At 36.7% G+C, this 15,138-nt stretch overlaps 2 protein-coding genes across 2 annotated transcripts; both read left to right on the forward strand.

Moving 5' to 3' along the window:
* The first annotated feature begins 5,353 nt into the window (after positions 1-5,353).
* LOC139849632 (uncharacterized mitochondrial protein AtMg00810-like) lies at positions 5,354-5,770 on the forward strand. Its single transcript, XM_071839267.1, has one exon. It carries the CDS (start codon positions 5,354-5,356, stop codon positions 5,768-5,770), a length of 417 nt encoding a protein of 138 aa, XP_071695368.1.
* An 8,392-nt stretch (positions 5,771-14,162) lies between these two features.
* Positions 14,163-14,623, forward strand: LOC139849633 (uncharacterized). Its single transcript, XM_071839268.1, has 2 exons — positions 14,163-14,328; positions 14,394-14,623. Exons 1-2 carry the CDS (start codon positions 14,163-14,165, stop codon positions 14,621-14,623), a joined length of 396 nt encoding a protein of 131 aa, XP_071695369.1.
* Positions 14,624-15,138: the final 515 nt, after the last annotated feature.

The following is a 15,138-nucleotide window of genomic DNA, read 5'->3' on the forward strand; positions in this document are numbered from 1 at the left end:
CTTCACTAGTACACCTTCAAATCTTCAATCCTCAAACACTAACACAATCACATTTCAAGCCTAAGTCTACCCGAACCAATTATTCCCCCGGCCAAAGTCAACTTCATCTACGAGAAGGTCATCAAACATCAATCACAAAATATCAAATCTTCACAAACTCAACATAGATCTCCTTGACCTTGACCAAATATGTAGGATTCACGGGATAGCCATAAACTCATCAAACTAATTAATCACATCAAATCTCCAAATCAATCACAATTTAACACAAACCTACTCAAACGAACTCAAGGTGTACCCAAAATGATCCCAAATGCACCCCGAATGAACAAGGGCCATGAATATCATACAAATCATCACTCATCAAGAAATATATCGTGTAAAGAATATGCCTCCAAAAAGATTGCTCACCTAGTCAACCCGCGATGGCTACCCCTCTTCAACTTCCATGCCCCCAATACACCTATATTCATCAATTCCAAATAATGGTCGTCAATTCTAAATTATAATCATCAATTCCAAGTTTAGGGTTAAGGTGGGTGTGCCAAAGGTAAGGGACTGGGTACCCCACCTTTATTGGTCACCCCGAGCTCGGGATGACCGGCACCCATCAAGCTTTCTATCACAACTCTATGGTTTCTCTCATAGTAGGGCGAAAGCATTGACGGAGTTTCATGGAATTGGGGCCCCACATGGCTAAATAAGAGAGTTCGCCAATTCCAAGATTTGAAGCATTAGGAAGACTTTAACTTCCTTAAAAAGGATCGAGCTTGACTTGGGAGACTTTACTCCCAAGCTTGGAACACAAAAGAACTTGGAAGACTTTAATTCAAAGTTTGGAAGACTTGACTTCCAAAATGAGACATTGGGAGGACTTGACTCTCCTGGGAGTGTCAAAGCTTAAAGCTTTTATTCACTCATCTACTTCCCACATAACAAGCTTTTATGCTTTTATTGAGAAATTGTAGGAAGTAGCTACTACCTTTTCGTTAATTGAATGCATAAGTGTGCCATAGCTTTTGGCTATGGCGTGTGTTGTCTAGCAACACTAGCACGAAGCCATTGTTCCTAAAAAGGATAGCACTTTGTGAAGCTCGGTGGCTCCTCTTCCCATGGTATGATACATCGGTTGAAACATCGTGAAATGATGAGACAACCAATGTCAATATGAAATGGTGTGGATTAGGAAGTCTCCCACACCAAGTAAAATGACATTTGGGAGACTTGACTCCCTATAATGGATGGACTCGATTCATCTAGAAGTGTTAAAGCACGAAGCTATAAATATTTGATTTTCGGAGCAACGTGCATGAAAGATTCATAATTTTTTCTACTAAAATACAAAATTTACTTGGTTGTACTATAGTAACAATAAGAACGGATCATGGAAGAGAATTTGATAATGATGCTCAATTTAGAGTATTTTGTGATTTAAATGGTATTTCTCATAATTTCTCGGCTCCTCGCACACTTCAATCTAATGGGGTTGTTGAAAGGAAAAACCGAACTCTTCAAGAAATGAGTCGAACAATGTTAAATGAACAATCTATACCTCAAAAGTTGGAGTGAAGCCATTGCCACCTCCACCTACATTCAAAATAGATTCCTAATTAGGCCATTAATGGTTAAAACACCCTATGAAGTCTTAAATGGTAGAAAACCAGCCGTAAGTCATCTTAGAGTATTCGGGTGCAAATGCTTCATCTTAAACAAAAAGGAATATCTTACAAAGTTTGAACCCAAGGTGTACGAGGGAGTGTTCTTAGGATATTCGTTAGAAAGCAAGGCATATAGAGTTCTAAACAAATATACCAATGTCATAGAAGAATCCCTAGATGTCACATTCAATGAAACACCTCCTCCACCTAAGACTAAACCTTTAGAAGACGATGATGTAATAGAACAAGATGCTATAGAAATAATGCCAACTCAAGTTGAGTCCAATGAAATAAATGAGGATGGATCTCATTTAAAACCAAGTAAGGATAACTTAGCATCCTCGATCGATCTTAAGCATGTTAGGGATCATCCTATAGAACAAGTCATAAGAGATATCAATACTAGAACCACTAGGTCTTAAGCATTCAACCTAATTGCCAACTATGCTTTCATCTCCAAAATAGAACCCAAAAATATTAAGGAAGCCCTATTAGATGAAAGTTGGGTAGAAGCAATGCAAGAGGAATTAAATCAATTCCAAAGGAGTGATGTATGTGTAACGACCCGGCAAAAACGTCATTGACGGCATCGTTAACTTAGGTCCCGTTACGTGGTCTTAGTCCCTAAATGAGACGCGTTTGACCAAAATTATGTCGCATTCATTTGAAACGTGTAAGACTTACAAAGTTTAGTTACCAAACGGTTCGACAAAGAGTTTAAGTTTACAAAAGTTATAAAGTTTAAATGAATTAATTTGCGATATAATATAAGTTGTAAATCTCGAATGCTATCAATAGCGTATGTATGTATGTATGCTTGACCCCAAGCAAGAAAATCAAAGTGTATGCATGTATGCTTGACCCCAAGCAAGTATAAGTGTACGCGGAAGCATGTATCAAGTAGCCAAGTATGAACCTGAGAAACATATAGAAAACTGTCAACGAAAAACATTGTGAAATCATAGGTGTATTTGTAAAATATTGTTTTGAACCACAAGCAAGTATAAAGTTGGTTATCTAAATCGTTTGCATTCCAAAAGTTGTTGTTTGTATCACGATCACCCAATTATCAAAGCTTAACTGAATAAGTACCTCTGAATCCATAGTGTTAGAACCTACACTATACACGATAAAATTATATTTCATCCGCTAACGGTAGCGAACCATCCGAATGAGGGTTCGTCAAACCCGTATGGCCACACAACATAATTACTCGCTTACACCCTGTAAGTGTAACTAATGATAATTGAATTGAGGATTTTTGTTCTAACTCGTACATGGAATGTTTGTTTTCGTACTTGTGTTTAAAGTATAAAAGTATAAACCGTATATGTTTCTCATCCCATGATTTATAGTATAAAAGTTGTTGAAAAGATGGGACTATGATCTCACCTTGAGTGCACGAGTATAAAGTTACTTCACAAAGTAAACGTGTGCATGAAAGTTTTTTAGCCTTGACCTAAACAATTTAGTGGTATCAATTAACGGTTACGACACAAGTTCGGGCGAAATGTGTTCAATTAGTCCTATGGCTCGTTACGACTCGAATATGTAGCATGTAAATCACGTTGTCAAGTTTCATGTAAGATATAAGTATAAAAGCACGTTAGAACGATTGCATAAATGTTTGGTTAAATTTGACTAAAAGTCAAACTTTGGTCAAAGTCAACGAAAAAGTCAACACGTTCGGGTCGGGTCTCGGACTATTTTTCTGAGTTCTATAATCATATATGAGCATGTTAGAACAAGTTACATGTTAATCGGAGGTGCATAGCATAGTTGGAATTAAACGAAAATGTGCGAAGTTGGACAGTCCCCAAACAGGCCATTGCCGCGCCGCGACTGGGGAGGGCCGCACCGTGACACTCAACGTGAGCTGGTGCCTGGGTCGTTTCAAATATCTAAGTCTCAAACCAAATTTCATTCAAACACAAATAACGAACCGCAAACACTCAAAACACGTATCTTATATCGTTGGAAAGGAAATTTGACGAGGAATACGACTAAACACGTTTCATAAATCAAATTCATCATTTACAACAACAACATCCTCGTCGAATGATCGTTAAAAGTTCATTATCAAAGTTTCAAGTTCGTAAAACGCATTTCATGATTCGGATGTTGAACGTACACATATAGTATGCCGTTTTGAAGGTAATTACGCATACAATACAACTAAACACTTACAAATAATATTGCAAAGCATTTAATGCATCAAAAGTTCGTTTTAAGATCTATCAAACCCTAACCAAGAATCACAAAATCAATAATCATGTTAATGTAAGGTTTTCGTGTCATCCAACATACCAAAACGATGCTAACGATGCTAGTAACACTTTTAATACATGAACTTTAACATTTAAACAACATTTAATCATTCAAAACTCAAGATTAAACAAACTCATTTCAAGTTCATGCTAGTTTATGCAAAACAACAAGATCGAGCATATAATTCACATATTCATGCTAGACTCGAGCCATAGACCCTAACTAACACCATTTCAAGTCTATAAATCGAATTAGAGAAATTTAGAGTTTTTAGAAACCTTACCCCAAGTAGTGAAATTGGTACTAAATTGAAGAGGATGAAGAGAGGATCACGAATATGTAATTTGTTTTGATGTTTGCTTGCTAGATCCGATTTAGATGATGAATGAATGATTTGGGAGTTTGAGAGTAAAAATGGAAGTAGTAAAGAGAGAAAGAAAGAAAATGGGTGGTGAATGAATGAGTGGTGGGGAGGTGGGTTGACTAGTTGACCTAGTCAACTAGTTTGCCCACTTGGCAACTTTGGTCTCTCGAATTTAAAAGTGGGTGCGTGAATTTACCGAACGAATTATTTTAAACACGCGAGAGTAAACGGAAGATGTTATAATCCAATAACGGGAATATTAAGAACGTTAGTTAACGCAAGATACGAATTTAGATAACGAAAGATATTATCTATAAAAAAAGACGGTGTTAAAATAAATTTAACAGAAAAAGGCGGGATGTTACAGTATGGGATTTGGTTCCTTTACCTAGTGAGAGCAATATCATAGGTACCAAATGGGTTTATAGAAACAAACTAGATGAAGATGGAAATGTAGTTAAAAACAAAGCTAGACTAGTTGCAAAAGGATATAGCCATTGATTATGATGAAACATTTGCCCACGTCACTAGGCTAGAGTCTATAAGAATACTTCTTGCATATGCATGTGCCAGTAACTTCAAACTTTATCAAATGGATGTTAAAAGTGCTTTTCTAAATGGTGTCATAAATGAAGAAGTATATGTGTCATAACCTCTGGGGTTTGAAGATTTCAAAAAACCATATCATGTTTTTAAACTTAAAAATGCTCTTTATGGACTTAAACAAGCCACTAGTGCATGGTATGAAAGACTTAAAACCTTTTTAATCAATCATGGTTATGAAATTGGAAAAATTGATAATACACTCTTCATTAAAAGGCATGAAAAGGATTTAGTTATAGTTCAAATATATGTTGATGATATTGTATTTGGTTCTACTAACGAATCTCTTATAAATGAGTTTTCTAAGTTAATGCATGATGAGTTTGAAATGAGCATGATGGGTGAACTCAAGTTCTTTCTCGGACTTCAAATCAAATAACTAGAAGATGGAACGTTCATCAATCAACAAAAGTACATTCATGAAATAATCAAAAAGTTTGGAATGGAGAACTCAAAACCAATGGCAACTCCTTTGGCAACAAATGTGAAACTTACTTTAGAAGGAAAAGGAGAACCGTTCGATAGCACTAAATATAGGGGAATGATTGGATCCCTTCTATATTTAACGGAAAGTCGACCCGATATCATGTTTAGTGTGTGTTTGTGTGCAAGATTTCATGAAAATCCTAAGACATCACACGTTAAGGCGGTCAAAAGAATCTTTAGATACTTAAAGGGAACAATGCATCTTGGGTTATGGTATCCAAAGTTCACCGGGGTTGATATTATGTGCTTTGCGAATTCCGATCACGGAGGGTCAATGATTGATAGAAAGAGCACAAGTGGAGTATGCACGTTCGTGGGTCATTGCTTAACATCATGGTTCTCGAAGAAGCAAATGTCGTTGCATTGTCTACCACTGAAGCCGAATATGTAGCTATGGGAAGAGCATGCGCACAAGTGTTATGGATGAAGAAAACCTTCCTTGATTACGGTATCATCTCATCCGAAATACCCATATGCTGTGATAATAAAAGTGCTATAGACCTATCTAAAAATCAAATATTACACTCTAGGACTAAACACATAGACATTAGGCATCACTTCCTTCATGAACACATCCAAAATGGTAATATTGTGATAGACAAGGTAGAATCTGCTGAAAATATAGCTGGCATATTCACTAAGCCTCTTAAAAAGGAGACCTTTAATTTGCTTAGGAATGGGTTGGGAATGATGGAACATACTCCGTAAAATCTTCTGCAGATCACGCACGGTCGAATGACGGTCGACCGTGTAGGCAACGGCCTGGCGTCTGACGATTTCCTTTATCTTTTATGTACTCTCTTTAATATCCAAACAACTTTTCCACCAACCACATCTCTTCTTTAAACCCCAACCACTGGATCTTTAGATTTTCTTTAGTCCTATTTTCAAGTACTCTTCAAAGTTGTCCAAAACTCTTTCAATTTTTTTCAAGGTAAGCATCCAAAATTTCTTTTTAATTTTGCCTATACTTGTTTAATTATGTAAGAGTCTTTCCAAACTAATAGAAACACTTGTTTTCTAGCATGAATTCTTCCAATTATGTGAGTAAAAATTGTTATGTAAAAATTACTTATCAAATGTGCCATGAAAGTGTTTTCTCGGATAAATCTCATATATGTTTTAAGTTTTTCTTTAAACTCACTCATGCACACACATATGTTTGAACAAGCGATTATGATACTTGTCAATCTCATGACTATTATCTATACTTGGCAAACATAAAGCAAAATCATGAAACTTGTCTAAATTTTCAAAAGAAACGTTTCAAAATCTTCTTTTCAAAAATGAGTCTAGACAAGGACTAATCTCCACATGTTTAGCATATAGTTTTTCAAAAAAAAATTATATAATAAAGGGTTAAGGCTACTCAAGGTTCATATACTTTTCATTTTGTCCCGATGTAGTCCATATACCCAAAAAATACTATTATAGTCCATAAACTTTTAAAAAGCGTATCGATGTAGTCCATTGACCTGATAAAGAAGGTTGATCGATTTTAGACGGTTGATCTTCAAAAAAGTATACATTTTTTTGTCCCGATGTAGTCCATATACCCAAAAAAAAGTACTAATGTAGTTCACATACTTTCAAAAAGAGTATCGATGTAGGCCATAAACTTTCAAAAGTGTATCGATGTAAACAAAAGGTGACCTGTTTAACCGGTAACAGGTTACCTATGGACTACATCGATACACTTTTTAAAAGTTTATGGACTATAATAGTATTTTTTTTGTGTATATGGACTACATCGGGACAAAATGAAAAGTATATGAACCTTGAGTAGCCTTAACCCTATAATAAACTTGAATATTTTGGTAAAAATGTTGCTTTCCTGGGAAATGACCAACACGAGAAATCAACGTATTAAAAACAATAGGCAACACATGGAAACTAGAACACTTCATGAAGAGTGTGTGGTTCATCATACCGAATTTCCCGAACTAACTCAACTTTTCACTCAAAACAATTGCTTCTCATTCCTTGAGTTTGATGAAGTCATTTATCCAACGTTGATTAGAGAATTTTATGGCATCTTGACCTTTCAAATCCCGACCAAGTTGCATTTCGACTTTTCAATACACCTTACCCTTGGTCTCTTGAACAATTCGCAACCGTTATGGCTATTCCTTCCAATGGGCGTTCCTTCTATACTCTTTCTACCGATCTAAGATCACTTAACCACACATTTCCATTACAACCTATCTTAGATCTCATTACCATTCCTAGAGTACCACGAAACGTCAACTAACGACTTCACATTCAGGATGATGAAATACGCCATGATCTTTAACTCTTATTAAACATCATTCGCAATAATGTATATTGTAGGGAACCTACCGCCACTCACGTTTCAGGAACCGAAGTTGTTATCATGTGGTCTTTTCTTACTCATGAGCCCATAAATTTCGCTTATCTCACAACTCAATGAATGGGTTACCTTCGAGAACTAGGAAGTCGGCCTCTTCCATACTCAAACCATCTCAATCAAATTTTCCAATTTGTTGGTGCCATTACCCCATCTCAAATTCCTCAACATGTGTCCACATTTCCTATCACCTTTTGGGTAGCACATCCGGTTGCCATTATCTCCTCCAACAATGAAGGCTCAACTATCTCCGATGCATTTAGCATCAACGACATTTATTATTGAACTATTAATGTTGGTTGAGATTAGGTTTAAGGGCAGGAGATACAACACTTTTTCTAAAAATTAAAACTTGTTGTGTACTAATTATTGTCATGTACTTGTTATGCTTATTATGTTTGTTGCTCTTTTACTTTTGATATTTGTTCAAGGGGGAGCCATACTATTGATACCCATGAACAATTGATAAGCTTGTACAATTTAAGGGGGAGCATTACTCTAGGGTGTGCTTAGTTCCAGGGGGAGCTAACCTGTTTGCTTAGACAAAAGGGGGAGAAAGTGTATGGTAAGTGATGTTAACACTTATGTTGGCTTACATAACTAAACATTTACCCATATGTTTGTCATCATCAAAAAGGGGGAGAATGTTGGTTAAAAATCCAATTACAATATTCAAAAGTTAATCACTTTGTTTTGATGATGACACAAAAGAAATAAGTGCTTGATCATATGTAAGACGACATGAGTTCATAAGCTTATACTATCTCTAGCAAAAGACCAATACATAAATAATTAACTTGGTAAAATTACTATACGGCTGCACCACGGTCGACCGTGAGTCTGACCGTGGATGCCCTGTTCCAACGGCTACAATTCATTTTCAAAAGTGTTATCTGCGGTCAACCTCACGGCAGACCGTGGATCGACCGCAGATCTTTCTGTAACTAAATTCATCTACTTTGAGATCGACCACTTTGAGACATCTATAATTTACAAAACCTTTTTAAACATACCCATAATAGTTGCCTTCTTTGAATTCAAAAGAGTTTTGAACCAAAAGATGTTAATTTCTACTAATCACACCTAATGACATCTTAATGACATTTTAAGCTCAAATAAGATTTAATACAAAAGTATTTTACTTTTTACTTGTTATAATATGTCATTCAAATACATACTAATGATGGTCATTAAAAGTCCCAACAAAAGAGTTTCTCTCCATAACTTTTATGTATCATTTTTATGCATGTATTATTATTAACTAGTAAGTTGTTGATGTAATAATCTCCAAGTAAGTTCCAACTAGATTCAAACTAGTTCATTTGAGATGCAACAAGATTCCAAAGGACAAAATGCTTCCATTAGCAAAGTGACAAGTAATTAAGAACGGTTGATGAAGTTTTAGAAGATAATGCTTTGTCAAAAGACAAAATTCTGCAATTATTCTATTAAGTAATCAATGACAAATGGTCAAAGCTTGAAGACTTTCTTCTTTTATGGACATGTCAACTTCTACACTTATGTCCAAAACAAAAGAGGTAATGGGGATAAATTCAGAGATAATTCGCTTTTAGTTGCAGCTATTCAACAAAAGAAAATGACAATTTTCAAAGGACAAAAATAGATATAAGAATCAGATGTCAGAGGTACACGGTCGAACCACGGTCAACCGTGCAGTGTGCCATACAGCTTCCAGGAAGATTTATCTTTCCTATAAAAGCCAAGGCTTGGAGCATTTGAAGACTCACCTCTTGCACTCATATTTTCTTATACTTTCTGATATCATTCTTATAATTTATTGTAATCTTTTAGAGTGATTCTAGCAAGAGTACTTGTAAGCTTAAGTTGTAAGTTTACTTGTAAACTATCTTCTTAAAGGGATCTAGAATGTAGTTGTGTTTTCACTAGGATAGTGTATTAGGATCTTGTGGTAAGAGCTTTAGGTGTTTGTGAAGTCTGCAAAGGGACGTAAGGGTTCACAAGTTGCGGCTTATCGAAGTACTAGTGTTGTATCCAGACACTCCACCAAGTTAGGAGTATCATAGTGAAGAAAAATATCAATTCATAGAATTGGGGAGTGGATTAAGGAAGGTTAGTTAACATCTCCCTGAACCACTATATATCATTGTGTTTGTTCTCTCTTCCTTTATCTCTTTGATTACATATACATATACATATATTTTATTCGTATTGTTTGAGAACAAACATTTCAAGTCACACTATATCAAGTTCAAGAAAACGCAAAGAAATTTTTAAAAATCGACTAAGTAACTATTCGCCCCCCTCTCTAGTTACTTACAGGTTTATTGATAAAGACATCGAAAGGCCAAAGAGAAAATCACTTGATTTAAAAGCAAAGGCAGAAACGCATGAATTATCAGATCAAGAAAGAGAGGAATAGATTTCAGCTCGTGGTCAATAGATCAAAAAGGAAAAGGAAAAATCACTCATGCTCAAACAAAAAGCCCATGTAAAGTGGGCCACTAAGGGTGATGAAAACTCCAAGTTCTTTCATTCCTCCATTATACAAGAACTTAAAAAGTTCAATATCTGCGGGCTCCATATCGATTGTACCTGGCTGGAAAACCCGACCGTGATTCAGGAGTAATATTCTCCTTTTTTAGAAGACAATTCCAAAAGCAGAATAATGACAACTCAATGGTCGACGGGCTCTAAACCTTAATTTCAACTCCCTTTCTCAACCTGAAGTAGCAAATGAGGAAGCAAAAATTCACGAAAGTGAAATATGGGAAGCGATAAAGGATGTGGCACTTTGAAAGCTCCAGGCCCATATGGATTTAATAAGAATTTGTTTAAAAAATTTTGGTGGCTCATCAAGGATGATCTTATGAAAGCAATCGATTGTTTTGGTCCAACAATGCCATCTCAAAAGGTTGTAATGCATCTTCGCGACGCTTGCTTAAAAATAATGAACCTATAGGCCTCAGTGATTATGAATCAATTAGCTTAATTGGAAGCTATTATAAGATCCTCTCCAAATTCTTAGCTAATTGGCTCCAAAGGGTAATCTCTACATTAATCAATTTTGGGAAAAGTTCTTTCATCAAGGGACGCGAAATCCTTGATGTTATATTAAATGAACAAAACGGTAGAAGAGCAGAGAAAAAATCATTCGAAATGCCTAAATTTCAAAGCCGATTTTGCAAAGGCCTTCGATAGTCCTAATTAGGATTTCCTTGACTCGGTCATGAATTGCATGGGATTTAGCTCTAGATGGCGCAAGTGGATAAAAGAATGCATGAAATCAATCTCGGTGTCTATACTCGTTAACGGCTCTCCTACTTTGGAAATTCACCTTGAAAGGGGGGGTGTGACAAGGTTATTCTCTTTCCCCTTATTTATTTATTATAGCGGCGGAAGGCCTAAATCGATTGGTAAAGAAAGTTTTCGAACAAAAGATCTTCAAGGGGGTTGAGGTTGGAAATGATAAAGTTATGGTTTCTCATTTGCAATATGCGGATGATACCATATTATTTGGTGAATGGAGCAAAAGAAATGTTCGCAACCTAATGAAGCTTCTAATGCTCTTCGAAAAGATGTCGGGACTTAGAGTCAATTTCTCAAAAAGTATCCTGTATAGGGTTGAGGTAACTAATAATTCGATTAATGAGATGGCGACATACATGAGATGCTCCACCGGTTCTCTCCCCGCCACATACCTCGGTCTCCCCATCGGTAACAAAATGAACAAACAAAAGGATTGGAACACGAAGTAGACAAATATAAAGATAGGTTATGAGATTTGAAGGCTAAGACGATGTCTTTTGGTGGTCGTATCACTCTCCTAAAGTCGGTACTTAGTAGTTTCCTATTGTACACTTTCTCCATATTCCGCGCTCCCTCGTGTGTCATGAACTTGCTCGAAGGTATGGGACGTAATTTCTTTTGGGGCGGGTCGGGGGACAAATCAAAAATGTCTTGGGTTAAATGGGACACTATTTTATCCTCGTATGAGTCAGGCGGGCTGAATATTGGCTCGTTAAAAGCTAAAAATCTAGCGTTGATTGGTTCAAAGTAATCAAAAGTATCTATGGTCGGGACGGGGGGTTAAATACAGTCAAATCTAATAATAGTTCTAGTGGAGGGTCGATTGTACATGTTAGCAGAGACCTTTTGAAAGTGGACATAAACCTAGCTAATTCTTTTGACAAATTAATAAGTGTTGGTGGTAACACACTCTTTTGGAAAGACATTTGGGTTGGTAGTCAACCACTAGGCGCTCGTTTTGGAAGAATTTGTAGGTTGGATATGGACTTGAATGCTAGGGTGTGTAACAGACTACTAAAACAAGATGACTCGTGGGTTACTTCATGGAACTGTTGTCGACAACCTAGGGGAAGATACCTTTCAGATCTTCAAGCTTTGGAAGAAATGCTAGTCGATTTCAAGTTTAGCGAGAAAAATGAGGACACTTGGGCTTGGGCGCTTCATAACAGCGGAGTATTTTCATCAAGTGTATTAACTGATATGATCAACTCAAGATATACAGAAACAGATATATAGAAACTCTTCGAAATAATTTAATTCCGCAAAAGATTGGTGTATTCATATGGTGTACTCAAAGTAATCGATTACCGGTTCGTACGGAGCTAGATAAAACGGGGAGTAGGTCTTGACTCGGTTAGATGTCCGATTTGTAATGATGACATTGAAATAGTCGATCATATTTTAGTGCAATGCTCCTTCGCGAACGGAATTTGGGACATAGTCTTAAAATGGATGGGAATAAATAACAACCAATTATCGTCTCTAGGTGAAATTCTTTAAGGTAGTTATCGCCTAAGTGCACGTTCAAAACAATCAATTCGACAAGTTTGCTTATGGGTAAGTGCCTATTTTATCTGGCGAAATCGCAATCAGAAAATGTTTCGCAATGTGACCTCTACTAACCCGATGACCTTTCAAGAGATCCAATTAAGGAGTTACGAATGGAGATCACATCGCTCAAAGAAGCTTTATATGGACTGGATTCAATGGATCTCGAGCTCGAGATATTTCGATGACAATGGATAATGAGTCTTCTTCAGCTTAGACTAGATAGTTTCGAATAGAATTTCATAGTAGACGTTATTTGATCATGTAATACTAGTTCAGTCCCATACTTCTATTGTACTCATCTTTTTAGTAATAAAGTAGATTGCTTTTCCAAAAAAAAAAAAAAAAAAAATTAGTCCATCTTTAAATTATAGAATTATGTAGTCGTTAATTGTTTTGTATTGTTTAATTCTTAATGATATGTTTTTATTTTTAATAGTGTAGTTCGGAATCACCTAGGGGGGTCAAACCGCCCACACGTTCATCTCCCGCAGTTTCATAACTCGCCTCCAACTACTACTCTGGAGGAAATCCGGCCTAATCCGAGTGCATAGACGGTAAAACCCCCTCCCCCACTGCTCTTGCAACGTGATGTGCGGAAGGCACCCTTGGGGTGAAATTTAAGGGTTAAGGGCAACCTTGTGTTGCAATGCTACACCCCACGGGGAGTCGAACTCCTGACCTCTCACTAAGAGAGGCACGCCATGTTAAATAAATTAAATAAATCAAAACTGGTGGACACTACCGAAAACAGACACAAAAAATGATCCAATGGTTAAAAAGGTCAGAAACTGACATTGCCATGTCACATACAGATTTCACTTTTTGGCAAAAAAGTGAACTAATTGTCTGTTAGACCACAGATAACGCAGGCGTTTGTCGCCATATGCCGCCCACAAACGCCCCACAAACGCCCGGAATGGGCGTTTGTATCGGGGCGTTTGTCACGAAAAAACGCTGGTACAAACGCATCAGTAGGGGACGTGGCACGTTTTGATTGGTCTAAATTTCATAGCCGTTATAAGCTAGGCGTTGCTGATTTTTTTTTTTTCTCTTTTTCTTCTATAAATACACTCTTTATTTTCATTTTTCACACACTTTTATTCACTACACACTCATATATATATAAAAGTTTATATCTTCTTTTTGTTTTAGAAACTAAAAAATATGGATTTTTTAGCCTTAAGTATCGATTTGTTATTCGATTCAACGTCGTCCGAAGAAGAGGAAGAAATCCAACCAAGAACTCGTTTTCAAAGACAACCACGACGTTTTTTAAATAGAGATCGTGAAGCAGCGGGTCAATTATTGTGGAGCGATTACTTTGGTGAAAATCCGACGTTTTCGGACGACATTTTCAAGAGACGATTTCGGATGCGCAAAGTTTTATTTCTCCGTATCCGAGACGGTATTCTTCAACACTCTTATACTCATAATGCCCCCGATCATTTTACTTTTTTCCAACAACGTCCGGATGCACTTGGACGTCTTGGTTTCTCAACTATTCAAAAAAATAACTTGCGCGTTACGGCAATTGTCGTATGGGATGACCGCGGATATATTTGATGAATATATTAAAATGGCGGAAAAAACGGGTTATGTTACTTTAAATAATATTTGCAAGTGTATAATTGACATATATGGGCGGGAATATTTGAGGAAGCCTAATGCAACTGACATTGCTCGGTTGTATTCGGCGCACGAGGAGAAACATGGTTTCAAGGGAATGTTGGGTAGTATTGACTGTATGCATTGGGCATGGAAAAATTGTCCCGTTGCATGGAAAGGTCAATATACGAGAGGTGATCAGGTCACCCGACGATCATGCTTGAAGCGGTTGCTTCATACGATATGTGGATATGGCATGTGTTTTTTGGGATGGCGGGTTCAAACAATGACATTAATGTGTTAAATCATTCTCCGTTGTTTGATTCCCTTCGTAAGGATAGAGCCGCACCTTCACCGTTTGAAGTAAACGGAAACCAGTATCCCTTTGGTTCTACTTGGTTGACGGGATATATCCCGATTGGACAACACTAATAAAGGGGTATACGAGTCCTATTGAAGAGCCTAGGAAAAAATTACTAAATTTCAAGCGAGTGCTAGAAAGGATGTTGAGCGTACATTTGGTGTTTTACAAGGTCGGTTTGCGATTTTAAAAACACCGGCACGAGTTATGAGTGTTAATAAGATGAGAAGGATAATGTATAGTTGTATTATTATGCACAACATGATACAAGAAGATAACGGGTTTGCGTTAAGTACTTGGGAACAAGAATGGTTAGATAAACCCGAAAACCGGGCTCGTCGCAATATTCGGAGAAGGGTCAAAGATCATCGATCACGAGAGAAAGAGATTCGCGATCGAGACGTGCACGATCAACTTCGTGAAGATTTAACGGCTCATATTTGGAACCTCCCGCCAAACTTTCGCTCGATGCATAACTAGTGTTTTTTTTTAATAATGTATTGTAATGTTTTTTTTTCTTTTTGCGTGTATTTTTTTTTAATTGTAATGTTTTTTTTAAAATAATTAATGTACTTTTGTCTAATTT

Source organism: Rutidosis leptorrhynchoides, chromosome 5 (genome assembly GCF_046630445.1).
Source record: "Rutidosis leptorrhynchoides isolate AG116_Rl617_1_P2 chromosome 5, CSIRO_AGI_Rlap_v1, whole genome shotgun sequence".
Taxonomy (NCBI): Eukaryota; Viridiplantae; Streptophyta; class Magnoliopsida; order Asterales; family Asteraceae; genus Rutidosis; species Rutidosis leptorrhynchoides.

What these genes read in the sequence shown, in the direction of transcription:
- LOC139849632 (XM_071839267.1), top strand. Translation starts at nt 5,354, where the DNA reads ATGGCAACTCCTTTGGCAACAAATGTGAAACTTACTTTAGAAGGAAAA.
- LOC139849633 (XM_071839268.1), top strand. Translation starts at nt 14,163, where the DNA reads ATGGCGGAAAAAACGGGTTATGTTACTTTAAATAATATTTGCAAGTGT. An exon ending in AATGTTGGGTAGTATTGACT is followed by an intron (nt 14,329 to 14,393) that starts GTATGCATTGGG and finishes AGAGGTGATCAG; the next exon opens with GTCACCCGACGATCATGCTT.